The sequence below is a fragment of the Nerophis ophidion genome, linkage group LG10, assembly GCF_033978795.1.
Source record: "Nerophis ophidion isolate RoL-2023_Sa linkage group LG10, RoL_Noph_v1.0, whole genome shotgun sequence".
NCBI classification, from domain to species: Eukaryota; Metazoa; Chordata; class Actinopteri; order Syngnathiformes; family Syngnathidae; genus Nerophis; species Nerophis ophidion.
Window position 1 is genome coordinate 7622492 of NC_084620.1, and position 27949 is coordinate 7650440.

General features: G+C 41.9%; 1 protein-coding gene and 1 long non-coding RNA gene across 3 annotated transcripts; one reads left to right on the plus strand and one right to left on the minus strand.

Annotated features, from left to right (window-relative positions):
• Positions 1-1647: 1647 nt before the first annotated feature.
• On the plus strand, positions 1648-27948 carry prmt8b (protein arginine methyltransferase 8b). Of its 2 annotated transcripts, XM_061912210.1 has the most exons (10): positions 1648-1927; positions 10295-10507; positions 12020-12175; positions 15250-15313; positions 17956-18098; positions 18173-18260; positions 18326-18441; positions 23729-23879; positions 26387-26508; positions 26582-27938. In XM_061912210.1, the coding sequence occupies exons 1-10, from the start codon at positions 1859-1861 to the stop codon at positions 26663-26665; spliced, it is 1206 nt and encodes a 401-aa protein (XP_061768194.1). In that variant the 5' UTR covers positions 1648-1858; the 3' UTR covers positions 26666-27938. The 2 variants fall into 2 exon arrangements, with proteins under 2 accessions (XP_061768194.1, XP_061768195.1); XM_061912211.1 differs by lacking the exon at positions 10295-10507 and having other exon boundaries at positions 26582-27948.
• LOC133560103 (uncharacterized) lies at positions 17465-26686 on the minus strand. Its single transcript, XR_009808385.1, has 3 exons — positions 26237-26686; positions 17925-17997; positions 17465-17852 (listed from the first exon to the last, which is right to left on the minus strand). It is a non-coding gene; the product is annotated as an uncharacterized LOC133560103 (long non-coding RNA).
• Position 27949: the final 1 nt, after the last annotated feature.

Below are 27949 nucleotides of genomic sequence, written 5' to 3' on the forward strand. Positions count from 1 at the left end.
AAAATATAACGCTATATTATAAAAATATAACGCTATATTATAAAAATATAACGCTATATTATAAAAATATAACGCTATATTATAAAAATGCAGACGTTTTGTTAACGCTATATTATAAAAAAAATTCAAAAAACATTTTACAAACACAAGCTATGGATGACGCATTTACTTCCGGGGTCACGTTTCCTCTTATGTCATCCCATAGCTTGTGTTAGTGAATTGTTTTTTAAATTTTTTTATAATATAGCGTTAACAAAACGTCTGTATTTTTATAATATGCAATACAAAAAGCGGCTGCTAGACTTTCGACAAGAACAAGAAAGTTTGATCATATTACACCTGTACTGGCTCACCTGCACTGGCTTCCTGTGCACTTAAGATGTGACTTTAAGGTTTTACTACTTACGTATAAAACACTACACGGTCTAGCTCCAGCCTATCTTGCCGATTGTATTGTACCATATGTCCCGGCAAGAAATCTGCGTTCAAAGGACTCCGGCTTATTAGTGATTCCTAGAGCCCAAAAAAAGTCTGCGGGCTATAGAGCGTTTTCCGTTCGGGCTCCAGTACTCTGGAATGCCCTCCCGGTAACAGTTCGAGATGCTACCTCAGTAGAAGCATTTAAGTCTCACCTTAAAACTCATCTGTATACTCTAGCCTTTAAATAGACCTCCTTTTTAGACCAGTTGATCTGCCACTTCTCTTCTTTCTCCTATGTCCCCCCCTCCCTTGTGGAGGGGGTCCGGTCCGATGACCATGGATGAAGTACTGGCTGTCCAGAGTCGAGACCCAGGATGGACCGCTCGTCGGGACCCAGGATGGACCGCTCGCCTGTATCGGTTGGGGACATCTCTACGCTGCTGATCCGCCTCCGCTTGAGATGGTCTCCTGTGGACGGGACTCTCGCTGCTGTCTTGGATCCGCTTGAACTGAACTCTTGCGGCTGTGTTGGAGCCACTATGGATTGAACTTTCACAGTATCATGTTAGACCCGCTCGACATCCATTGCTTTCGGTCCCCTAGAGGGGGGGGGGTCCTCTCCAAGGTTTCTCATAGTCAGCATTGTCACTGGCGTCCCACTGGATGTGAATTCTCCCTGCCCACTGGGTGTGAGTTTTCCTTGCCCTTTTGTGGGTTCTTTCGAGGATGTTGTAGTCGTAATGATTTGTGCAGTCCTTTGAGACATTTGTGATTTGGGGCTATATAAATAAACATCGATTGATTGATAATATAGCTTCATATTTTTATATTATAGCGTTAACAAAACGTCTGTATTAATCATGATCCCAGAAGTAAATGGGGGAGGGGTTGTAGGGAGAAGAAATTTGGCGTGACAGCGCCCTGCAACTCGTGACGTCACACGCACATACTTCCGGTAACGGCAGGGCTTTTCTATTAGCGACCAAAAGTTGCAAACTTTATCGTCAATGTTCTCTACTAAATCCTTTCAGCAAAAATATGGCAATATCGCGAAATGATCAAGTATGACACAGAGAATGGACCTGCTATCCCCGTTTAAATAAGAACATCTCATTTCAGTAGGCCTTTAAACTGCAGATTTATTCCCACAGATTTGAACGCCCCTCAACTAAAGAGAGAGAGGTGCGCGCACACGCTCTCCAAAGTTCGTGGGAGCCCTCACGACCACGCAAGTGTCTCCTCATGTGGACTTCGTGTCGCCTTTCAAATGCGCACGGCGGAAGAGGGGCTCGAACCTGCAACCTCCCACCTGCATTGCACATTAAACTTTTTTGACGGCGCGCATTTTCCGCGGGTGTGTCCAATCGAATGAAGCCGTGAGCGGCTCACAAATCCCGCACAGTTGCACTGAGTTGGTGCGGAAATCTCGCCGCCTCTCATGGGACTCGCTCATTCGTCACGGTGTTTGCTGCTCCGGCGGAAGATGGCGGAGGCGGACGGTTCCGAGGTAGGACCTTGAAAGGGGTGTCTTGTCATTAACGTCTGTTGTTTTGCAGCATTAATTCCACGCAGCAAAAACTGCTGCATTAACAACAAAAGAAGCGCACGATTTGTGGCTCCATTTGATGTAAATGTCGCGTCTTGTTCTCCTGCCAAAGGACACTTCCGCTGTCCTTGGTGCTGAAACCCAACCGAGCGCCTTTTTTTGTTAAACACGCTTACTTTCACCTATTTTTAGCCAGACGCAAACTATTAATTATAGCGGGGGGGTTGACTAGTAGTCACGTGACCAGGCTTCCATTCATTTGGAATGAGCAGTGACTGAAAATGAGAAAGTTGAAGAGAACGTCTAAAACCGCCTCCAAAACAATGCCAGCACCTGTTTGACTATAGCATTGGTTCTTAACCTTTTTTTTTTTAGTTATGTACCCCCTGTGAACATTTTTTTTAATTCAAGTACCCCCTAATCCATGGGTTTCAAACTCTGGCCCGCGGGCCAAATTTGACCCGCCGTGTAATTTCATTTGGCCCTTGAGGCAATATCAAATTAAACATTAGAGCTGGCCTGCCGGTATTATACAGCGGCGATGCCGATCTAACACCGCTAATCCTCATACTTGCTAACCCTACCGAGACTCCAGAAGTTCAGAGCCCCTCCCGAAAATCTCCTGGGGGAACCATTCTCCCAAATTTCTACCGATTTCCACTTGAACAACAATATTGTTTTAATGGTACTTCCTTTAGCCTTCTCTACAACCTTGCATCACGTCCGCTTTCCCTAAATACAAACATTGTGCCGTCCTTGTGAATTAGTGAATTATATTTATATAGCGCTTTTCTCTAGTGACTCAAAGCGCTTTACATAGTGACACCCAATATTTAAGTTACATTTAAACCAGTGTGGGTGGCACTGGGAGCAGGTGGGTAAAGTGTCTTGCCCAAGGACACAACGGCATTGACTAGGATGGCGGAAGCGGGAATCGAACCTGCAACCCTCAAGTTGCTGGCACGGCCGCTCTACCAACCGAGCTAAACCGCCGTCACACAATATAAGCAGATTTTACACATACAAGTTAATGAAAGGCATGCTTGATCAGGTCACACTCAGGGTGGCTGAATAAACAACTTTAACGCTTTTACAAATATGCGCCACACCGTGAACCCACACCAAACAAGCATGACAAACACATTTCGGGAGAACATCCGCACCGTAACACAACATAAACACAACAGAAGAAATACTCAGAACCCCTTGCAGCGCTAACACCTCTGGGACGCTACAATATATAATTTGATATGCCATTGATATTTTTTATTATTATTATTGTTTATTTGAAACTGCCAATTAACAACAAATCCACTAGTGAAACTAGTGGATGGAGAGATCGACAGGCGGATCGGTGCGGCGTCTTCAGTAACGCGGACGTTGTACCGATCAGTTGTGGTGAAGAAGGAGCTGAGCTGGAAGGCAAAGCTCTCAATTTACCGGTCGATCTACGTTCCCATCCTCACCTATGGTCATGAGCTTAGGGTCATGACCGAAAGGATAAGATCACGGGTACAAGCGGCCGAAATGAGTTTCCTCCGCCGTGTGGCGGGGCTCTCCCTTAGAGATAGGGTGAGAAGCTCTGTCATCCGGGAGGAACTCAAAGTAAAGCCGCTGCTCCTTCAAATCGAGAGGAGCCAGATGAGGTGGTTCGGGCATCTGGTCAGGATGCCACCCGAACGCCTCCCTAGGGAGGTGTTTAGGGCACGTCCAACCGGTAGGAGGCCACGGGGAAGACCCAGGACACGTTGGGAAGACTATGTCTCCCGGCTGGCCTGGGAACGCCTCGGGATCCCCCGGGAAGAGCTAGACGAAGTGGCTGGGGAGAGGGAAGTCTGGGTTTCCCTGCTTAGGCTGTTGCCCCCGCGACCCGACCTCGGATAAGCGGAAGATGATGGATGGATGGATGGATTTATTTGAAACTCTATTTTGCATGTCATTATAAAATTATATAAGCCTTGCTTGTTCAATATTCAATGCAAAACTTGTTTGGGTCCCTATTAAAAGGCTAATTTGTTCAACCTTGGCCCGCGGCTTTGTTCAGTTTAAAATGTTGGCCCACTCTGTATTTGAGTTTGACACCCCTGCCCTAATCAGAGCAAAGCATTTTTGGTTGAAAAATAAGAGATAAAGGAGTAAAATACAGCACTATGTCATCAGTTTCTGATTTATCAAATTGTATAACAGTGCAAAATATTGCTCATTTGTAGTGGTCTTTCTTGAACTATTTGGAAAAAAAGACATAAAAATAACTAAAAACTTGTTGAAAAATAAAGAAGTGATTCAATTATAAATAAAGATTTCTACACATAGAAGTAATCATCAACTTAAAGTGCCCTCTTTGGAGATTGTAAAACAGATCCATCTGGATTCATGAACTTAACTATAAACATTTCTTCACAAAAAAGAAATCTTTAACATCAATATTTACGGAATATGTCCACAAAAAATCTAGCTGTCAACACTGAATATTGCATCGTTGCATTTCTTTTCACAGTTTATGAACTTACATTCATATTTTGTTGAAGTATTATTCAATGAATATATTTATAAAGGATTTTTGAATTGTTGCTATTTTTTAAATATTTTTAAAAAAATCTCACATACCCCTTGGCATACCTTCAAATACGCCCAGGGGTACGCGTACCCCCATTTGAGAACCACTGGACTATAGTGTGAAAGTACACCGGTTAGGTACACCTGCGGGGATTGTTATCCAATCATCCATAACAAGAAGAGGTTGAAAGCTGTTTCTAATATTTTGACCCTTGTGCTGCAAAAGAGTGGAGCCGAAAAGCACAATTTTTCTTCACCCGTTTCTTGTTTTGGAAGACAATATAGCGCAGGCGTGGCCATGCTTGGCCCTTGCTAAATTGGGGACCAATTCCCCCATTACATTTGTTTACACTTTTTTTTTTTTTTTTTTTAAATATGTGTGAACTTTAAACGTGGATGTAATTTGATGATTGTTTTGGACTAAAATGTTACATTGTTCAATAATTACATAGTTTTGTGTGCAAAATAACACATTTGACGTCATTTAACTTAGGGGTGTCAAGATGTGGCAGCACGGTGGAGGAGGGGTTAGAGCGTCTGCCTCACAGTACGAAGGTCCTGAGTAGTCCTGGGTTCAATCCCGGGCTCGTGATCTTTCTGTGTGGAGTTTGCATGTTCTCCCCGTGACTCCGTGGGTTCCCTTTCGGGTACTCCGGCTTCCTCCCACCTCCAAAGACATGCACCTGGGGATAGGTTGATTGGCAACACTAAATTGGCCCTAGTGTGTGAATGTGAGTGTGAATGTTGTCTGTCTATCTGTGTTGGCCCTGCCATGAGGTGGGGACATGTCCACGGTGTACCTCGCCTTCCGTCTAATTGTAGCTGAGATAGGCACCAGCGCCCCCAAAGGGAATAACCGGTAGAAAATGGATGGATGGATGGACATTTGGGGCGGTATAGCTCGGTTGGTAGAGCGGCCGTGCCAGCAACTTGAGGGTTCCAGGTTCGATCCATCCTAGTCACTGCCGTTGAGTCCGTGGGCAAAACACTTTACCCACCTGCTCCCAGTGCCACCCACACTGGTGTAAATGTAACTTAGATATTGGGTTTCACTATGTAAAAGTGCTTTGAGTCACTAGAGAAAAGCGCTATATAAATATAATTCACTTCACTTCACATTGTTCAAGAATTACATTGTTTTGCGTGCAAAATTAACACATTTTACATCATTAAACTTAGGGGTGTCATGATGTATCAATTCACTTTTGATACGATACCGATATTGGAGCCTCGAGTATTAGCGGATACCGATATAAAGTCGATAGGATATCATCAGAAATCATACTTGTATTATTTTGCAGTGTGGAATGTTAGAAAAGGTTTGAGCAAGTGAAATTAGTCAAGCCGAACAATGGTAGACATGAAGAACACCTCTTTATTATCAACTATTTGGAATGGACCTACGTTGTCTTTAAGTTGAAGTGGAGTGGTAATTGTTTTTTGGGCACAATAATTCATGTAATCACGCTAATGACGCAGTAAGTTGAATGATGCGGACAAGTTTGGTAATGGATACGTTCTGATACAGTTCTGCCATGGAGACTTTGTATGTGTAGAAAATAGGCAACTATAATTTGTTTATATTGACTAATGTGCTGTTTTAGACGGCAATATTGTTCAATGAAAGACACTTATTACGTACAGTACAGTGCAGCTTGTGTGCTTAGCTGTTGTGTAGCTGCTCGCTCTTAGTAGCCTATAGCCTACCATGTTTACCTTTTGTAAATGAATTGACTAAAATAGAAGAAAAGACCAACCAAGTGTGTTTATTGGAGGACATTTAGGTGTTAACTGGCTGTCCAGCTTTTCACAAGTAAACACGCTGCAGGACTGCTTGTATCGCACTTTATATCTCACATTTTACATGCAAGCACATATAAGCCATACTTGTCTTTTTGATGAAGTCAGGCTATATTCGATAATATTATATCAGATTGGGACACTTCTAATTAAAACAAAAAAAAGCAATTCTTCTTGACACCGTTAATGCCGGGGATTGAGTCCCACGTCTGCCTTTCAAACCCAGACCATATTGCCGCACGGCACGAAAAAGGGTGACAATTACAAGAGCAATTTGCCATGTAATACTCATCAGGGACTGAGGAGGAAAGGGCTAGGAACAATATTGCGGAACAATTTCAAGTGAAGCGCCCTGTTATGTTCATTAATTAGTTTTTTTACATGCATTTATTTGAGGGGCTCCCCTATTACTAATGAATACATACAGCAGTCCATCATCTTCCGCTTATCCGAGGTCGGGTCGCGGGGGCAACAGCCTAAGCAGGGAAACCCAGACTTCCCTCTCCCCAGCCACTTCGTCTAGCTCTTCCCGGGGGATCCCGAGGCGTTCCCAGGCCAGCCAGGAGACATAGTCTTCCCAACGTGTCCTGGGTCTTCCCCGTGGCCTCCTACCGGTTGGACGTGCCCTAAACACCTCCCTCGGGAGGCGTTCGGGTGGCATCCTGACCAGATGCCCGAACCACCTCATCTGGCTCCTCTCGATGTGAAGGAGCAGCGGCTTTACTTTGAGTTCCTCCCGGATGGCAGAGCTTCTCACCCTATCTCTAAGGGAGAGACCCGCCACCCGGCGGAGGAAACTCATTTCGGCCGCTTGTACCCGTGATCTTATCCTTTCGGTCATGACCATAGGTGAGGATGGGAACGTAGATCGACCGGTAAATTGAGAGCTTTGCCTTCCGGCTCAGCTCCTTCTTCACCACAACGGATCGATACAACGTCTGCATTACTGAAGACGCCGCACCGATCCGCCTGTCGATCTCACGATCCACTGTTCCCTCACTCGTGAACAAGACTCCTAGGTACTTGAACTCCTCCACTTGGGGCAGGGTCTCCTCCCCAACCTGGAGATGGCACTCCACCCTTTTCCGGGCGAGAACCATGGACTCGGACTTGGAGGTGCTGATTCTCATTCCGGCCGCTTCACACTCGGCTGCAAACCGATCCAGCGAGAGCTGAAGATCCCGGTCAGATGAAGCCATCAGGACCACATCATCTGCAAAAAGCAGAGACCTAATCCTGCGGTTACCAAACCGGAACCCCTCAACGCCTTGACTGCGCCTAGAAATTCTGTCCATAAAAGTTATGAACAGAATCGGTGACGAGATCCGCCCGGAGTTCCTTAAGGCCCTGGATGCTGTGGGGCTGTCTTGGTTGACAAGACTTTGCAGCATCGCGTGGACATCGGGGGCGGTACCTCTGGATTGACAGACCGGGGTGGTGGTCCCTCTCTTTAAGAAGGGGGACCGGAGGGTGTGTTCCAACTATCGTGGGATCACACTCCTCAGCCTTCCCGGTAAGGTTTATTCAGGTGTACTGGAGAGGAGGCTTCGCCGGATAGTCGAACCTCGGATTCAGGAGGAACAGTGTGGTTTTCGTCCTGGTCGTGGAACTGTGGACCAGCTCTATACTCTCGGCAGGGTTCTTGAGGGTGCATGGGAGTTTGCCCAACCAGTCTACATGTGCTTTGTGGACTTGGAGAAGGCATTCGACCGTGTCCCTCGGGAAGACCTGTGGGGAGTGCTCAGAGAGTATGGGGTATCGGACTGTCTTATTGTGGCGGTCCGTTCCCTGTACGATCAGTGCCAGAGCTTGGTCCGCATTGCCGGCAGTAAGTCGAACACATTTCCAGTGAGGGTTGGACTCCGCCAAGGCTGTCCTTTGTCACATACAGCAGTGGTTTTTAAAAAGTAGCACCTTAGAAAACACATGTCTCTCCAAGTACCACCATAATGACCAACGGTAAAACACCGCAATGTAGTAGGCCTAAGTATTCATTACAGCAAGGCAGAGGGTTTTAGTTAACAAGTATATAGTATATCATATTTTTGGCCATTGTAACATTACTCACAGTTTGAACAGTAACACTGTGTTTGAGTATAGACAAAACAAAAACAAAACTGTACTTTAATCAAGTGATTCTTTGGCTAGTCGTAGCTTGAACCCGCATACACCACAGTTGTAGAATCCCCAGTCAGAATTGTGTCAAGAAGGTTCGCAAATGTTTATGTTTTTAGTGATTTTGCTCTAGAATAATTAGTTATTAAACAATTTATTTTTCCACAAAACATCCATCAAAATCAAATAAAGTTAGATTTTTTTAAGAAGTAGTTCAATCATTTCACATTAGTAAAAAAAAGTGTTACGTTTGGAACGCATATTGAATGCGCGAGTTACCATCCCAAGATGCTGCAGGACTCGGACAAGGCAGGATTGCAGGTAGGAGCTTGTTTTAATATAAAAATGACAAAAGAACACCGACAAAAGGCAAAGAAACGGCGTGCTTACGCATGGGAAGCTAAATGCTAATGGTTAGCAAGCATCGAGTTCAAAGTCCAAGAGTGTCGACCTGCAGAGCGCACGCCAAGCGAAGACATGATTTAGCAAGGTAAATACAGTGGGGCAAAAAATTATTTAGTCAGCCACCGATTGTGCAAGTTCTCCCACTTAAAATGATGACAGAGGTCTGTAATTTTCATCTTAGGTACACTTCAACTGTGAGAGACAGAATGTGGGGAAAAAATCCAGGAATTCACATTGTAGGAATTTTAAAGAATTTATTTGTAAATTATTGTGGAAAATAAGTATTTGGTCAACCATTCAAAGCTGATGGAAGGAGGTTTTGGCTCAAAATCTCACGATACATGGCCCTATTCATTTTTTCCTTAACACGGATCAATCGTCCTGTCTCCTTAGCAGAAAAACAGCCACAAAGCATGATGTTTCCACCCCCATGCTTCACAGTAGGTGTGGTGTTCTTGGGATGCAACTCAGTATTCTTCTTCCTCCAAACACGACGAGTTGAGTTTATACCAAAATGGATACACTGATGATACAGCAGAGGATTGGGAGAATGTCATGTGGTCAGATGAAACCAAAATAGAACTTTTTGGAATAAACTCAACTCGTTGTGTTTGGCGGAAGAAGAATAGTGAGTTGCATCCCAAGAACACCATACCTACTGTGAAGCATGGGGGTGGAAACATCATGCTTTTGGGCTGTTTTTTCTGCTAAGGGGACAGGATGATTGATCCTTGTTAAGGAAAGAATGAATGGGGCCATGTATCGTGAGATTTTGAACCAAAACCTCCTTCAATCAGTGAGAGCTTTGAATGGTTGACCAAATACTTATTTTCCACCATAATTTCCAAATAAATTCTTTAAAATTCCTACAATGTGAACTCCTGGATTTTTGTTCACATTCTGCCTCTCACAGTTGAAGTGTACCTATGATGAACATTACAGACCTCTGTCATCATTTTAAGTGGGAGAACTTGCACAATCGGTGGCTGACTAAATAATTTTTTGCCCCACTGTACAAAGGCAGAATAACAAACGTGACCGTTGCATAGAGCAAACAAAACATCCAGGACGAACACAGGTAGCAGGCAGGCTTAAATACTCAAACAATAATCAAAAACAGGTGTGCGTCAGAAAGTCAGTGCAGGTGGAGCAAATGAAGTCGCCATGGTGACAAATACAAACAAGGAAGTGCACACACAACTCAGGGAACGGAAGAGTCCAAAAAATGATTAGAAAACACACAAAAGGACTCAAGAACAAAACTATGTCCGATCCGGGGGGCGGATCGTGACAAAAAGTTTAAAAAAAAAATCTTGTAAATGAAGGGTGTCAAATAAAATTCTGCCAGAGGGTTATTTTTCAAACACATCACTTGACTGTAACAAAGATGGCAGCATGATGCAGGTGATCACTAACAAAATGATTTCCTTTGACGTCTCCTCCCCCCGCTAGCGGCACCAGGCCGTCACTTCCCATTTCTCCCAGTCTCCCCAGCCGCCCCCTCTGTCCAAACCAGTGCCTAGCAACAACGCCCACCACGCGCACCGCGTCAGTGCCCTGTCCGCCTCGTCCACTCGCAGCAAAGGCGCCAAGCTGATGAGTCCCGAGGAGATGACATCACGGGATTACTACTTTGACTCCTACGCCCACTTTGGCATCCATGAGGTAAACTCAAATCCATGCAGTATCAAGTCCACAGCATACTTGCCAACCTTGAGATTTTGGGAGATGGGGGGTGGGGCGCAGGTGTTGTTTGGGGGCGTGGTTGGGGCGGGGGGCGTGGTTAAGAGTGGAGGGGTGTATATTTACAGCCAATTCATCAACTCGAGTATTTCATACATATATATATATATACACAGTTATATATGTATGAAATACTTAACTTTCAGTGATTTCTAGCTATATATATTTATTTTATTATATATATATATATATATATATATATATATATATATATATATATATATATATATATATATATATATATATATATATATAATTAAATAAATAGTTGAATTTCAGACGGCACCTATCAAATACACGGTGATAAAAACACAGTTGTTCCACTAACTGTACTGTGCTTGCTGGTTACTAAAAAAAACAAAAAAAACAACACTTACCTTTCACTATTTGAGTAACGTCACTTCTCAGTTTCCAGAAGATGGCGCTAGTATGTGCTTTGCCCTGCCGTCTCTCGCTGTCAGCTCAGTTCGTTTTTGTGTTGTTTGCGTCTATTTTCGTCTCTGTCAGCTCACTGCTTGTGTATGACCGCCAAACACTGTTGGATCTTTGCCCCTCACCCACTGATATGATTAAGTTCGACGTTGGTTTTTCGACGTCCCAGTCAGCTTTTTCCCCTGGCCGGATTCCTACCTTCCTTTCCCGCCTCATGGCTCCTCTCCCCCGCCACCTGCGGGGTGTGTGTCGGGCCCCACCTGGATTAGCTGCGCCCTTGGACGTGCTGGCCCCCGCCAGGTTCGGTCTTGTGAAAGCAAGATCTTTGACAAACAAAACATTTATCCTGAAGGATTTCTTTACTTCCCGCGGACTTGATTTCCTCTGCGTGACGGAAACATGGCTGAGAGCCGGGGAGTCCGCCCTTCTTAATGAACTTCTGCCTCTGGAGTGTTCCTACTTTAATTCTCCGCGGTCGTCCGGCCGAAAATGAAGAGGATTAGAAGTCGTTTTTAAAAATGTCTTTAAATGTAGTTATATCCGCCTGCAATCATCCTTTTCAAGCTTCGAACTGTGCATGTTTGAGCTGGGGGGGGGGGGGGGAGATTTTCGGGAGAAAATTTCTTCCGGGAGGTTTTCGGGAGAGGCGCTGAATTCCGGGAGTCTCCCGGAAAATCCGGGAGGGTTGGCAAGTATGCTCCACAGGTCAATTTCCACACACAACTAGTTAGCTAATGACGTTGGATGGAAACAAGGTGCATGTTAAAAGATAAATGAGGGCGTCTTTCGTTCTCCCAGCGGCGTCCAAATTTAGCAGTTAGATAAAGAAGGCCTTTTGCACAAAGAGAGCGCCCCCGATTAGAGCTGAGGGGGAAGTAGCGAGGAAGATATCAGGTTTCTCTCGGGGGATTTGCGATATACGCTCCCGTCTATTTCAAGACGCCGACGAAGGCTTTTGACCCACATTAAAAAACATGTCAACTTCCTGTCTGACTCATCCAGGAGATGCTGAAGGACGAGGTGCGCACGCTCACCTACCGCAACGCCATGTACCACAACAAGCACGTGTTCAAGGACAAGATCGTGTTGGACGTCGGCAGCGGGACGGGGATTTTGTCCATGTTTGCCGCCAACGCCGGCGCCAAACACGTCTACGGGGTGAGCCAAGGCCAGCGATGGGTACTGAAACCCGGTTCATAAAGGCCACGGTGTAAACGGGTAGTAACCAAAAACCAAAAATAACTTTTCAGTGCGTAAGTTGGTGCTAAATAAATGCTGACTCAGCAACCTCCAACAAGTGCTTTTTTAAGTCAATCAATCAATCAATCAATGTTTACTTATATAGCCCTAAATCACTAGTGTCTCAAAGGGCTGCACAAACCACTACGACATCCTCGGTAGGCCCATGGGACGTCGGTGACAATGATGACTATGAGAACATGATACTGTGATACTGATGATACTGATGACTATGAGAACATATGAGAACATGATACTGTGAAAGATCAATCCATAATGGATCCAACACAGTCGCGAGAGTCCAGTCCAAAGCGGATCCAACACAGCAGCGAGAGTCCCGTTCACAGCGGAGCCAGCAGGAAACCATCCCAAGCGGAGGCTGATCAGCACCGCAGAGATGTCCCCAGCCGATACACAGGCGAGCAGTACATGGCCACCGGATCGGACCGGACTCCCTCCACAAAGGAGAGTGGGACATAGAAGAAAAAGAAAAGAAACGGCAGATCAACTGGTCTAAAAAGGGAGTCTATTTAAAGGCTAGAGTATACAAATGAGTTTTAAGGTGAGACTTAAATGATTCTACTGAGGGGGCATCTCGAACTATTACCGGGAGGGCATTCCAGAGTACTGGAGCCCGAAATGAAAAAGCTCTACAGCCCGCAGACTTTTTTTGGGCTTTGGGGATCACTAATAAGCCGGAGTCCTTTGAACGCAGATTTCTTGCCGGGACATATGGTACAATACAATCGGCAAGATAGGATGGAGCTAGACCGTGTAGTATTTTATACGTAAGTAGTAAAACCTTAAAGTCACATCTTAAGTCACAAATTGTAAGTAATGTGCTATGAAAAAAAAAGGTTAGTCGATTTTACGTTAAAATACAAAACAAACTGGCAGCTCAGTTGCCAGAATTAATGCCAAAATAACAGTGGAACCAATGCTCTGTAAAATCCATGACTGTAGATCAAATCAGTCACCAGAATTTAAAAAAACAAACAAAAAAACACTTCTACTTAAAGGCCTTCTAAAACCCACTACTACCGACCACGCAGTCTGATAGTTTATACATCAAGGATGAAATATTAACATTGCAACACATGCCAATACAGCCTTTTTAGTTTACTAAATTACAATTTTAAATTTCCCGTGGAGTTTCTTGTTGAAAACGTCGCGGAATGATGACGTGTGTTTGTGACGTCTCGGGTTGTAGCGGACATATTAGCCCAGCACCAATTACGGCTAAAAGTCGTCGCTTTTTATCGCATAATTACACAGTAATTTGGACATCTGTGTTGCTGAATCTTTTGCAATTTGTTCAATTAATAATGGAGACTATAAAGAATAATGCTGTTGGTGGAAAGCGGTGGATTGCAGCTGCCTTTAGCACCGAAACACAGCCGGTGTTTGTTTGTTGTGAGGCTTTAACACAGAGCGATCAAGCATACATGTTTCTCTACGTCAACCAGCAAGTTTTTGGATGCGAAAATTGTGATATCAAGTCGGCTCTTACCGGAGACTTCAGTGGATTATGTGACCTCATCCTGCAGCTCAAAAAGGCAGCTGTGATCTTGGCTCCTCAGCTTCTCTCAGAGACACTGCTGTTCACCGCAGTCATCCGACTTTCATGTATGACTTTACAATCTCAATAAAACACTATTAAAACAATAAGCAGATAAGGGATCTTCCAAAATTGTCCTAGTAAATGTGTCTAATTACATCTGAAACGCTCACACTGCTGCCGCCTGGAGCCGTCGCCTTTTCTTTTTTTTAAATTGTATTTCTTTTTTTTTTTTTTAGTGCCTTACTCTAACTTTCCTCATCCACAAATCTTTCATCCTCGCTCAAATTAATGGGAAAATCGTCGCTTTCTCGGTCCGAATAGCTCTTGCTGCTGGAGGCTATGATTATAAACAATGTGAGGATGTGGGGAGCCCTACAACCCGTGACGTCACGCGCACATCGTCTGCTACTTCCGGTAAAGGCAAGGCTTTTTAATTAGTGACCAAAAGTTGCGAACTTTAACGTCGATGTTCTCTACTAAATCCTTTCAGCAAAAATATGGCAATATCGCGAAATGATCAAGTATGACACATAGAATGGACCTGCTATCCCCGTTTGAATAAGAAAATCTCATTTCAGTAGGCCTTTAAAACATCCTTTAGTTTATATACTTTCCAAAAGGGACAAGCGGTAGAAAATGGATGTATGGATGGGTATTTCAATTTCTAGCTTATTCAACTTGAATGTCACAGAATTCTCTGAAAATAAAAAGGTTCAGGGTTTTTTGGGTTGGTTTTATAAAAATGTTCACGTTTTCTGTTTTTCTAAGCACCGATTTGGGCAGCACTTAAGCACCGCCATCCATTTAGAACACAGGCGTCCCAACTTCATTCATCAACTGCCGCAGACTAAAAAGCTAAAACATGTGTGGGCCATTTAGATATTTCTTTATATATATATATATAAAATTATTTTTAAAGAAAACATGTTGTGTTATCGGTGACACAGCGTATTATTATTATTGGTTATAAATATCAACATTTCTGCTTTTTCTCATTAAATTGTGTCTTTTTGCTTTTTTTTCTGACATTTTTTTTTCTTTAATTTTATTTGGACAACATGCTGAGCGCTAACAAAACTCGAGCTGCAGGTCACAACTTTGGACATTCCTGGTTTTAAAAGTAGCTGTTTTAAATTTCTGTTTTAAAAAATGATGATAAAATGTATTAAAAACAGTAGATTCCTGCTGTAAAATGGTGCAATAAAATGACCAATAACGTTATACTGTTTATGTACGGAGGGTCAATTAAATAAATGTTTAAGTAATTGCTTAAATGTGTAATTATTTAATTATAATTTGAATTTAATACATAAATGTGTGATGAAACGTGCCATCCATTAATTGTATTGTAAATGTACGTATAATTATTTATTCATTTCAATATTTAATTAATCATTCATAACATAAGTGCTTTTCTTCCCTGTACCCTCAGATCGAATGTTCCAGCATATCGGAATATTCCGAGAAGATCATCAAGTCCAACCACCTTCACAATGGTAAGCAATGTGCTAATAAACATTTGCATATTCCCAACATTACTGTCAACATTATGAGTCACGGCTCTGAGGGGGAATTCATCCTACTATGTCAAAAAGACATCAACTCCCTCGCCATCGGTTGTGATGCTGACACCTGCTGTCTTTACAGATGGAAGATGAGTATTTTACAAATCAAGTTTTGACCCTCGGGAGCAATTATTGTTTGATTTGGCATAAGCTGCACAAATGGTAGAGAACGCAAATTGCCCCAGGAATGTGATGAATGAAGACTTGAATGTATAAGATATCATAGTAATACACTGTTACTGTGCAAACAGTGCCCCTGGTGGCTGTAAGTGGTATAAAAAAATGATATCGCACTTCAATGTTAGCGGCCTCACTCTTTTGCGGAATTTTTTCCTTTTTTTTTTAAAGCTATTTATAAAAAAAATTCCTTAAATAAAGCCATTTCGAACATTAAAATGTCTAAAAGAAGTACAAATATCAATACTACACAAGTATGGGCCACGAGATGAGACCAAAACAATCACAGCGTACTGCTCAGTATCGTGGCCACTGATTGGCTGAGCCTTAGGCTGCATTACTATATTGAATTACAGGAGTGTAAATGTGAATACATGGGTGTTAATTCATGTGTTCATGCTCTAGCTATTAAAAATTTCAATTTAAATTAATTCCTACTTTGCGGATATTCATTTACCACGGTTAGGCCCGGAACCAATTAACAGCGATAAATGAGGGTTTACTCTACAAGTCGAAAAAATATTAAATATTGGTCAATAACTGTGAATGTTGTCTGTTTATCTGTGTTGGCCCAGCGATGAGGTGGTGACTTGTCCAGGGTGTACCGAACCTTCCGCCTATATGCAGCTGAGATAGGCTCAAGCAACCCCCATTACACCCAAAAGGGAGAAGCGGTAGAAAATGAATGGATGGATGGAAAAAATATATATATTTATGTATGAATTTTCTTGCTTTAAACTTGAATTTTGTTCAAGTAAAAAAACAAACATTTTTCAATTTAATAATGAATAAGTTACAGAAAAGCAAATTAATTTGCCAGAATCAGGCCTATTTCAGTAACAGCGATAAATAAGGGTTTACTATACAGGTATAAAATATTAGAAATGACCCGAATTTGGTTGATAAATTCAATTAATTAAATCAAACTTAATGAAAAATAACATGAAAGAATAAAACCAAATATTTGTATTACCGTATTTCCTTGAATTGCCGCCGGGGCGCTAATTAATTTAAAACCTCTTCTCACTCCTGCGCTTACCAAAGGCATGCGGTAAAAGTAAGCATGCGCTAATTACATTAAAACTTCTTCTCCCTCTGGCACTGACCAAAGGTATGCAGTAAAAATTTGAGTGTGATGTAAGCTTGGACCTTAAATCCTACTGAATAGCTCTTAATCTTCTTCCCTTTATGCGATTTCAAATTACCGGTATTCAAATCAGCCTCATCCATTTTGAAAATGATGACAGGGGAAGTGTCACTCGTGACGTTACGAGTTTGACCAGGCGGTAATACTATTATTTATTCATTATTTTGCGAAGCGAGTTTGACCCGGCAGTAATTCAAGGCAGGCGCATATTAAATAACCTCCGGCAATTCAAGGAAACACGGTATCTTAACTTCAACATTGTTCAAGGAACAACAGTTCAATGATGAGTAGAGGATGAATACAAAATATTGAAAGTTGTTGGAATATCAAGCACTACAACGAGCTAATGCAACAAAATTTAGTTTTTATCTTGACAGTAAAAGCAAGACTAAGTCCAGTCTAATATTGTGGAAGAGCCAGACAAAGTTACTCATCAATAATTAGTGAAGTGAAGTATATTTATATAGCGCTTTTTCTCTAGTGAAACCCAATATCTAAGTTACATTCAAACCAGTGTGGGTGGCACTGGGAGCAGGTGGGTAAAGCGTCCCGCCCAAGGACACAACGGCAGTGACTAGGATGGCGGGAGCGGGAATCGAACCTGCAACCCTCAAGTTGCTGGCACGGCCACTCTACCAACCGAGCTAAACCGCCCCGTCCATCCATCCATTTTCTACCGCTTATTCCCTTTCGGGGTCGCGGGGGGCGATGGCGCCTATCTCAGCTACAATCGGGCGGAAGGCGGTGTACACCCTGGACAAGTCGCCACCTCATCGCAGGGCCAACACAGATAGACAGACAACATTCACACCCACATTCACACACTAGGGCCAATTTTAGTGTTGCCAATCAACCTATCCCCAGGTGCATGTCTTTGGAAGTGGGAGGAAGCCGGAGTACCCGGAGGGAACCCACGCATTCACGGGGAGAACATGCAAACTCCACACAGAAAGATCCCGAGCCTGGATTTGAACCCAGGACTGCAGGAACTTCGTATTGTGAGGCAGACGCACTAACCCCTCTGCCACCGTGAAGCCCCTAAACCGCCCCGTAATAGTAAATATTACAAATACATGGTGTAAAATACTTACCAGCAAAATACGCCCACAGATGTCCAAAGATGGTCCAAAAGAAGCTGGAATTGTCCTGTAACACGAGACAAATGTCAACCAACAACGCATTTGTGGGATGATTTTTGGATTCCCAGCGGAATGTCACCTGCAGCTTAGTTTCTTTTCCCCGCATGCAGTCATCACCATCTTCAAAGGCAAGGTGGAGGAGGTGGAGCTCCCTGTGGAGAAGGTGGACATCATCATCTCCGAGTGGATGGGCTACTGCCTCTTCTACGAGTCCATGCTCAACACCGTCATCTTCGCCAGGGACAAGTGGCTGGTACGGTACGCCAAAGGGGGGGGGGTGCTGGCGACCTTTGACCTCTAGAGTGCTAACGCTCTGGTTGTTCTCAGAAACCCGGAGGTCTGATGTTTCCTGACCGTGCTGCTCTTTATGTGGTGGCCATCGAGGACAGGCAGTACAAAGACTTCAAGATCCACTGTGAGTTATTCTGCTTGAAGCACTTTCAAAAATGCAAACAGTACTTTAGGTGGTTGTGTGTACAGGGTGGGAGAACGTGTACGGCTTTGATATGAGCTGCATCCGCAATGTGGCCATCAAGGAGCCTTTGGTGGACGTGGTGGACCCCAAGCAGGTGCTCACCAACACCTGTCTGCTTAAGGTACGCACACATACTGTACTCTAATACTGCACTCTCACACTGTACTCTAATGCTGTACTCTGATACTGCACTCTAATACTGTACTCTAACACAGTACTCTGATACTGCACTCTAATACTGTCCTCTAACACAGTACTCTGATACTGTACTCTAATACTGTCCTCTAACACAGTACTCTGATACTGTACTCTAATACTGTCCTCTAACACAGTACTCTGATACTGTACTAATACTGTCCTCTAACACAGTACTCTGATACTGTACTCTAATACTGTCCTCTAACACAGTACTCTGATACTGTACTCTAATACTGTCCTCTAACACAGTACTCTGATACTGTACTCTAATACTGTCCTCTAACACAGTACTCTGATACTGTACTCTAATACTGTCCTCTAACACAGTACTCTGATACTGTACTAATACTGTCCTCTAACACAGTACTCTGATACTGTACTCTAATACTGTCCTCTAACACAGTACTCTGATACTGTACTCTAATACTGTCCTCTAACACAGTACTCTGATACTGTACTCTAATACAATACTCTAATACTGTACTCTGACACTGTACTCTGACACTGTACTCTGATACTGCACTCTAATACTGTATTCTAACACAGTACTCTAATACTGTACTCTGATACTGTACTCTAATACTGTCCTCTAATACAGTACTCTGATACTGTACTCTAATACAATACTCTAATACTGTATTCTAACACGGTACTCTAATACTGTATCAATCAATCAATCAATGTTTACTTATATAGCCCTAAATCACTAGTGTCTCAAAGGGCTGCACAAACCACCACGACATCCTCGGTAGGCCCACATAAGGGCAAGGAAAACTCACACCCAGTGGGACGTCGGTGACAATAATGACTATGAGAACCTTAGAGAGGAGGAAAGCAATGGATGTCGAGCGGGTCTAACATGATACTGTGAAAGTTCAATCCACAATGGATCCAACACAGTCGCAAGAGTCCAGTCCAAAGCGGGTCCAACTCAGCAGAGAGAGTCCCGTTCACAGCGGAGCCACCAGGAAACCATCCCAAGCGGAGGCGGATCAGCAGCGCAGAGATGTCCCCAGCCGATACACAGGCAAGCAGTACATGGCCACCGGATCGGACCGGACCCCCTCCACAAGGGAGAGTGGGACATAGAAGAAAAAGAAAAGAAACAGCAGATCAACTGGTCTAAAAAGGGAGTCTATTTAAAGGCTACAGTATACAAATGAGTTTTAAGGTGAGACTTAAATGCTTCTACTGAGGTGGCATCTCGAACTGTTACTGATACTGTACTCTAATACAATACTCTAATACTGTACTCTGACACTGTACTCTGATACTGCACTCTAATACTGTCCTCTAACACAGTACTCTGATACTGTACTCTAATACAATACTCTAATACTGTACTCTGACACTGTACTCTAATACAATACTCTAATACTGTACTCTGACACTGCACTCTAATACTGTATTCTAACATAGTACTCTAATACTGTACTTTGATACTGTACTCTAATACAATACTCTAATACTGTACCGTAATACGGCACTCTAATACTGTACCCTAATACTGTACCCTAATACTGCACTCTAATACGGCACTCTAATACTGTACCCTGATACTGTACCCTAATACAGCACTCTAATAATGTACTTTAAGGGTTGGAATTGGGGGTTAAATCACCATAAATGATTCCCGGGCGCAGCACCGCTGTTGCCCACTGCTCCCCTCACTTCCCGGGGGGTGATCAAGGGGATGTGTCAAATGCAGAGGACTAATCTCACCACACTTAGTGTGTATGTGACAATCATTGGTAGTTTAACTTTTAACTTTAACTTAATACGGTACTCTAATACGGTACTCTAACTCGGCACTCTAATACTGTACCCTAATACTGTACTCTAATACGGCACACTAATACAGTACTCTAATATGGCACTCTAATACTGTACCGTATTGGGCACCCTATTACTGTACTCTAATACGGCACTCTAATACTGTACCCTAATACTGTACTCTAATACGGCACTCTAATACAGTACTCTAATATGGCACGCTAATACTGCCCTGTAATACTGTACCGTAATAGGGCACCCTATTACTGTACTCTAATACGGCACTCTAATACAGTACTCTAATATGGCACTCTAATACTGTACCGTAATAGGGCACCCTATTACTGTACTCTAATACGGCACTCTAATACAGTACTCTAATATGGCACTCTAATACTGTACCGTAATAGGCACCCTATTACTGTACTCTAATACGGCACTCTAATACAGTACTCTAATATGGCACTCTAATACTGTACCGTAATAGGGCACCCTATTACTGTACTCTAATACGGCACTCTAATACAGTACTCTAATATGGCACTCTAATACTGTACCGTAATAGGGCACCCTATTACTGTACCCTAATACGGCACTCTAATATTGTACCCTAATACGGTACTTTAATTCGGCAGTCTAATACTGTACCCTATTACGGCACTCTAATACTGTACCCTAATACTGTACTCTAATACGGCATCTAGTACGGCACCCTAATACTGTACTCTAATACTGTACCGTAATACGGCACTCCAATACGGCACCCTGATACTGCACTCTAATACGGCACTCTAATACAGTACTCTAGTACTGTCCCGTAATAAGGCACTCTAACACTGTATCCGAATACAGCACTCGAATACTGCACTCTAATACGGCACTCTAACACTGTACTCTCACACTGTACTCTAATACGGCACTCTAATAATGTACTCAAATACGGCACTCTAATACGGGACCCTAACACTGTTCCCTAATACCGTGTACTCTAATACGGCACTCTAATACAGTACTCTAATACAGTACTGTAATACGGCACTCTGACACTGTACCCTAACACTGTACTCTAATACGGCACTCTAATAATCTACTCAAATACGGCACTCTGATTCGGCACCCTAACACTGTTCCCTAATACGGCACTCTAATACTGTACCGTAATACGGCACTCTAACACTGTACTCTCACACTGTACCCTAATACAGCACTCTAATACTGTACTCTAATACAATACACTAATACGGTAGTCTAATACAATAAACTAATATGTCACTCTAATAAAATGCACTAATATGGCACTCTAATACAGTACTCTAATAAAATACACTAATACGGCACTCTAATACAGTACTTTAATACAATACACTAATACAGTACTCTAATACTGTACCGTAATATGGCACTCTGACACTGTACCCTAACACTGTACCCTAATACGGCACTCTAATACTGTACTCTAATACAATACACTAATACGGTAGTCTAATACAATAAACTAATATGTCACTCTAATACAGTACTCTAATAAAATACACTAATATGGCACTCTAATACAGTACTCTAATACAATACACTAATATGGCATTCTAATATAGTACTCTAATAAAATGCACTAATATGGCACTCTAATACAGTACTCTAATAAAATACACTAATATGGCATTCTAATATAGTACTCTAATAAAATGCACTAATATGGCACTCTAATACAGTACTCTAATAAAATACACTAATACGGCACTCTAATACAGTACTTTAATACAATACACTAATACAGTACTCTAATACTGTACCGTAATACGGCACTCTAACACTGTACTCTCACACTGTACCCTAATACGGCACTCTAATACTGTACTCTAATAAAATACACTAATATGGCACTCTAATACAGTACTCTAATACAATACACTAATATGGCATTCTAATATAGTACTCTAATAAAATGCACTAATATGGCACTCTAATAAAATGCACTAATATGGCACTCTAATACAGTACTCTAATAAAATACACTAATATGGCATTCTAATATAGTACTCTAATAAAATGCACTAATATGGCACTCTAATACAGTACTCTAATAAAATACACTAATACGGCACTCTAATACAGTACTTTAATACAATACACTAATACAGTACTCTAATACTGTACCGTAATACGGCACTCTAACACTGTACTCTCACACTGTACCCTAATACGGCACTCTAATACTGTACTCTAATACAATACACTAATACGGTAGTCTAATACAATAAACTAATATGTCACTCTAATACAGTACTCTAATAAAATACACTAATATGGCACTCTAATACAGTACTCTAATACAATACACTAATATGGCATTCTAATATAGTACTCTAATAAAATGCACTAATATGGCACTCTAATAAAATGCACTAATATGTCACTCTAATACAGTACTCTAATAAAATACACTAATACGGCACTCTAATACAGTACTTTAATACAATACACTAATACAGTACTCTAATACTGTACCGTAATATGGCACTCTGACACTGTACCCTAACACTGTACCCTAATACGGCACTCTAACACTGTACTCTAATACAATACACTAATACGGTAGTCTAATACAATAAACTAATATGGCATTCTAATACAGTACTCTAATAAAATACACTAATATGGCACTCTAATACAGTACTCTAATAAAATACACTAATATGGCATTCTAATATAGTACTCTCATAAAATGCACTAATATGACACTCTAATAAAATGCACTAATATGGCATTCTAATACAGTACTCTAATAAAATACACTAATATGGCACTCTAATAAAATGCACTAATATGGCACTCTAATAAAATGCACTAATATGGCATTCTAATGCAGTACTCTAATAAAATACACTAATATGGCACTCTAATACAGTACTCTAATAAAATACACTAATATGGCATTCTAATATAGTACTCTAATAAAATGCACTAATATGGCACTCTAATAAAATGCACTAATATGGCACTCTAATAAAATGCACTAATATGGCACTCTAATACAGTACTTTAATACAATACACTAATACAGTACTCTAATACAGTACAGTGGTTTTTCGTGGCTTGGTTTAGCTCCGCCCACAGACCAGTGCCAGTGGTTGGAGACCCCTGCCAAAGTAAAGCAGAATTGATGGCACAAGACTATATTAATGCAGTGTGTGTGTGTGGTCCTGAACACACCCACACAGCATGTGTAGTGTGAGCGGTGCTCGTTAGCCAGCCGTGATTCAACCTGTGGGCTTTCACACACTCTCACACACATGAATAATAATCCTGCAAGATATTATACACACATGTGCCTGCGCTCTATTTGTAAGTGTGGTGGGAGTGTTAAAAATAAATGAGAGCTAAGCTGACTTGATTTTGTTGCCACACACACACACACACACACACACACACGACAGGAAGTGGACATCTACACGGTGAAGCCAGACGACCTCGCCTTCACGTCGGCGTTCTGCCTGCAGATCCAGCGTAACGACTACGTGCACGCGCTGGTCACCTACTTCACCATCGAGTTCACCAAGTGTCACAAGAAGACGGGCTTCTCCACAGGTGAGGCCCACTTGCACGCCACACTGGACAAGTGTGGACATCACAGCATATCATAGCATTTGTTGCTAGGGAACAATGGTGGGAGGTGAAGGACTTCAAGGGAGACAGCAGCTTGAGAACAATGTTTGACTTTATACAGTGGGGCAAAAAAGTATTTAGTCAGCCACCGATTGTGCAAGTTCTCCCACTTAAAATGATGACAGAGGTCTGTAATTTTCATCATAGGTACACTTCAACTGTGAGAGACAGAATGTGCAAAAAAAATCCAGGAATTCACATTGTAGGAATTTTAAAGAATTTATTTGTAAATTATGGTGGAAAATAAGTATTTGGTCAACCATTCAAAGCTCTCACTGATGGAAGGAGGTTTTGGCTCAAAATCTCACGATACATGGCCTCATTCATTCTTTCCTTAACACGGATCAATGGTCCTGTCCCCTTAGCAAAAAAAAAAGCTCCAAAGCATGATGTTTCCACCCCCATGCTTCACAGTAGGTATGGTGTTCTTGGGATGCAACTCAGTATTCTTCTTCCTCCAAACACAAAGAATTGAGTTTATACCAAAAAGTTCTATTTTAGTTTCATGTGACCACAAGACATTCTCCCAATCCTCTGCTGTATCATCCATGTATCCATTTTGGTATAAACTCAACTCGTCGTGTTTGGAGGAAGAAGAATACTGAGTTACATCCCAAGAACACCACACCTACTGTGAAGCATGGGGGTGGAAACATCATGCTTTGGGGCTGTTTTTCTGCTAAGGGGATAGGACGATTGATCCGTGTTAAGGAAAGAATGAATGGGGCCATGTATCGTGAGATTTTGAGCCAAAACCTCCTTCCATCAGTGAGAGCTTTGAATGGTTGACCAAATACTTATTTTCCACCATAATTTACTAATAAATGTTTTAAAATTCCTACAATTTGAATTCTTGGAGCTTTTTTTTTCACATTCTGTCTCTCAGAATGTGAAAAGTGTACGTATGATGAAAATTACAGACCTCTTTCATCATTTTAAGGGGGAGAACTTGCACAATCGGTGGCTGACTAAATACTTTTTTGCCCCACTGTGTATATATATATATATATATATATATATATGTATATATATATGTATATATATATATATATATATATATGTATATATATATGTATATATATATATATATATATATATATATATATATATATATATATATATATATATATATATATATATATATATATATATATATATATATATATATGGTCTTTCTTTTTTTAAAGAATTACAACATAATTGGGTGGATTTTTCTCAAATGCAAAGAAAGTATTTGTTCTTGACTTTTCTGAAATATTTTTTATTCTTGACTTTTCGCAAGGAAAAGAATTAGGGTATGTTCTTGATTTTCCGAAAATAAAATATTTTTTTGTTGCATGAATGAAAAAAAAAAAAAAGTTTCCTTTTTTTTCTGAAATGATAAACATTTTGTTTTTTCCCCATCTTTTTTTTCTAGCAAAAACTTTTTTTCTTGATTTTTCTCCTCAAAGAATTAGTTTTTCTCAGTTTTTCTGTGGGGAAAAAAAATTATTTTTTTTATTTCCGTTTTCTTTTTCCAGTCTTGATTATCTGAAAAAAAAAAAACATTGTTTTTATTTTTGAGTTTTCTGTAAAAAAAAAAAAAAGAATTTGATTGTTTTGTAAGAAAAAGACCTTCAAGCTATTAATTTTTGTCAATGAAAAAAACGTCTTTAATTTCATATTACAGAAAAAAAGTTTTTGTCCTGTCTTTTCTAGAAAAAAAATATTTTTCTACATTTTTTCCCAAATTTTTTTTTTCAAGAAAAATACTTTTATTTTTTTTAAGTTAACACACCACTCATGACATCCTCACAATTTGCAATAATAAAAACCTAAAAATATTTGTCATCATTTTTTTGAGCTGCTGTGCCTCTCTTGACATCATCCTCCTTACACTTTAAAAACTGTATTCTTTAAACTGAAAAAATCAGGAAAATTTATGTTTTTCTTTATTTTCCTCTAGCTGCTGCGCCTCCTCTTCCTTCGCACTTGCTGTTTTTAACCCCCCCAAAAACAGGAAAAAAGTGTTTTTCTTCATTGTTGTCAAGTTAAACGCCTCCTTTAAGTATTTTGCCTGTAAGAATGTCATAAATGTATTGAAGAATGATTGTTTAGCAAGACATGTTTTGATTCAAACACTGAAGTGGATTAGTAGCAGGTGTACCTAATGTTGTGGCTTAAGTAGCAAACACTTATTGGCAAAAGGAGGATAGTGAGCGCACAAAACATGGCGTGCAGAGGAAGTGCGGCGTATGCCTGGCTGTTACGTAAGCTCATGCTGACACGTTGAGACTTACATAACGTGCGGTAGAGGAGGTTCTATGTTTGGCTTCAATTGTTGGGCCCGAGGCTGAGGATGACCGCTGCTAACATCTGGGCGATGTCCTCCATGTTCACACGTCGTCTGGGGATGCTCTCCTCCTTTCCGACTGCTTTGCTCTTCTCAGCTCCAGACGCTGCCAGCACGCACTGGAAACAGACGGTGTTCTACTTGGAGGACTACCTGACTGTGAAGAAGGGCGAGGAGATATTCGGCAGCATCGCCATCAGGCCCAACGAGAAGAATGTGGTAAAGAAACCCACCTTGAAAAGTGTCTTCTTGCACCAGCTGACTGTTTCTGTTCTTGCTGGGACGTCCACAGCGTGACCTGGAGTTCACCCTGGAGCTGGACTTTAAGGGACAGCTGTGTGAAGCCGCCATCTCCCACGACTATAAGATGCGTTAAGGGTTGAGCGGGCCCACGAAACTCCCCTCTAATACGCCGGACGACCCCCTTCCCCAAACCCCCCGCGGAGCTGACCTGCAGCTGACCTGCGGCGAGGGCGAGCATCATGCCGGACGCCATCCGATCCGGCCTATACGTGATGTCATCAGTATCAGCAATAACACAAAGAACTCTTGGATGAATGTAACATCCTAAAAAAAAAAACCTTCTCTTTCTCACTAATTTAATATCTTGATGCAGCTAACTGGACGTGGCCGAGGGTCTCCGCTTGTGAAGATTGATCATGTCGTGTGTTTGTTTTTGCATGAGAAGAAAAGCTTCTGCTTACTCGGAAAGTAACGAAAAGTCGATGTTTAGTGCGCGAATAAGCCTGAGGAAAACACGTGAATAAAACAGTGGAGAGTAAAGCACCTTTTCCAGCAGGTTTTCATTTCAACTACGTGACAAATTCTTTTATTCGTCCTGGCATCAGTATCAAATATGTGATTACATGAAAAATTCAGCTGATTCTAACGTAACCGTAATATTAATAACATGTTTTTATATAAAAACTACCTATGGCGTGATTCTGCAATGTTTCAAAAGAAAACAAGGAAGTGATATCATCTTACTGGACAAGAGCACTTCTCATGTGAGATGGAGGACTTCAGCAGCAAAAGAATGATAAAGAATAAGAAAAAAATATTAGTGGGTGTCCCAATGCAACTTATTCACTTGCGATGCGATACTATTATTAACCTGATATGATATCAGCAGGAATCAGACACTTTTAATAGTTTTGAGCAGGGGTCCCCCAAACTTTTTGACTTGGGGGCCGCATTGAGTTAAAACAATTTGGCCGGGGGCTGGGCATACAGGTATATGTATATATATCCGTATATGTGTATATATATATGTGTATATATATCCATCCATCCATCCATCATCTTCCGCTTATCCGAGGTCGGGTCGCGGGGGCAACAGCCTAAGCAGGGAAACCCAGACTTCCCTCTCCCCAGCCACTTCGTCTAGCTCTTCCCGGGGGATCCCGAGGCGTTCCCAGGCCAGCCGGGAGACATAGTCTTCCCAACGTGTCCTGGGTCTTCCCCGTGGCCTCCTACCGGTTGGACGTGCCCTAAACACCTCCCTAGGGAGGCGTTCGGGTGGCATCCTGACCAGATGCCCGAACCACCTCATCTGGCTCCTCTCGATGTGGAGGAGCAGCGGCTTTACTTTGAGTTCCTCCCGGATGGCAGAGCTTCTCACCCTATCTCTAAGGGAGAGCCCCGCCACACGGCGGAGGAA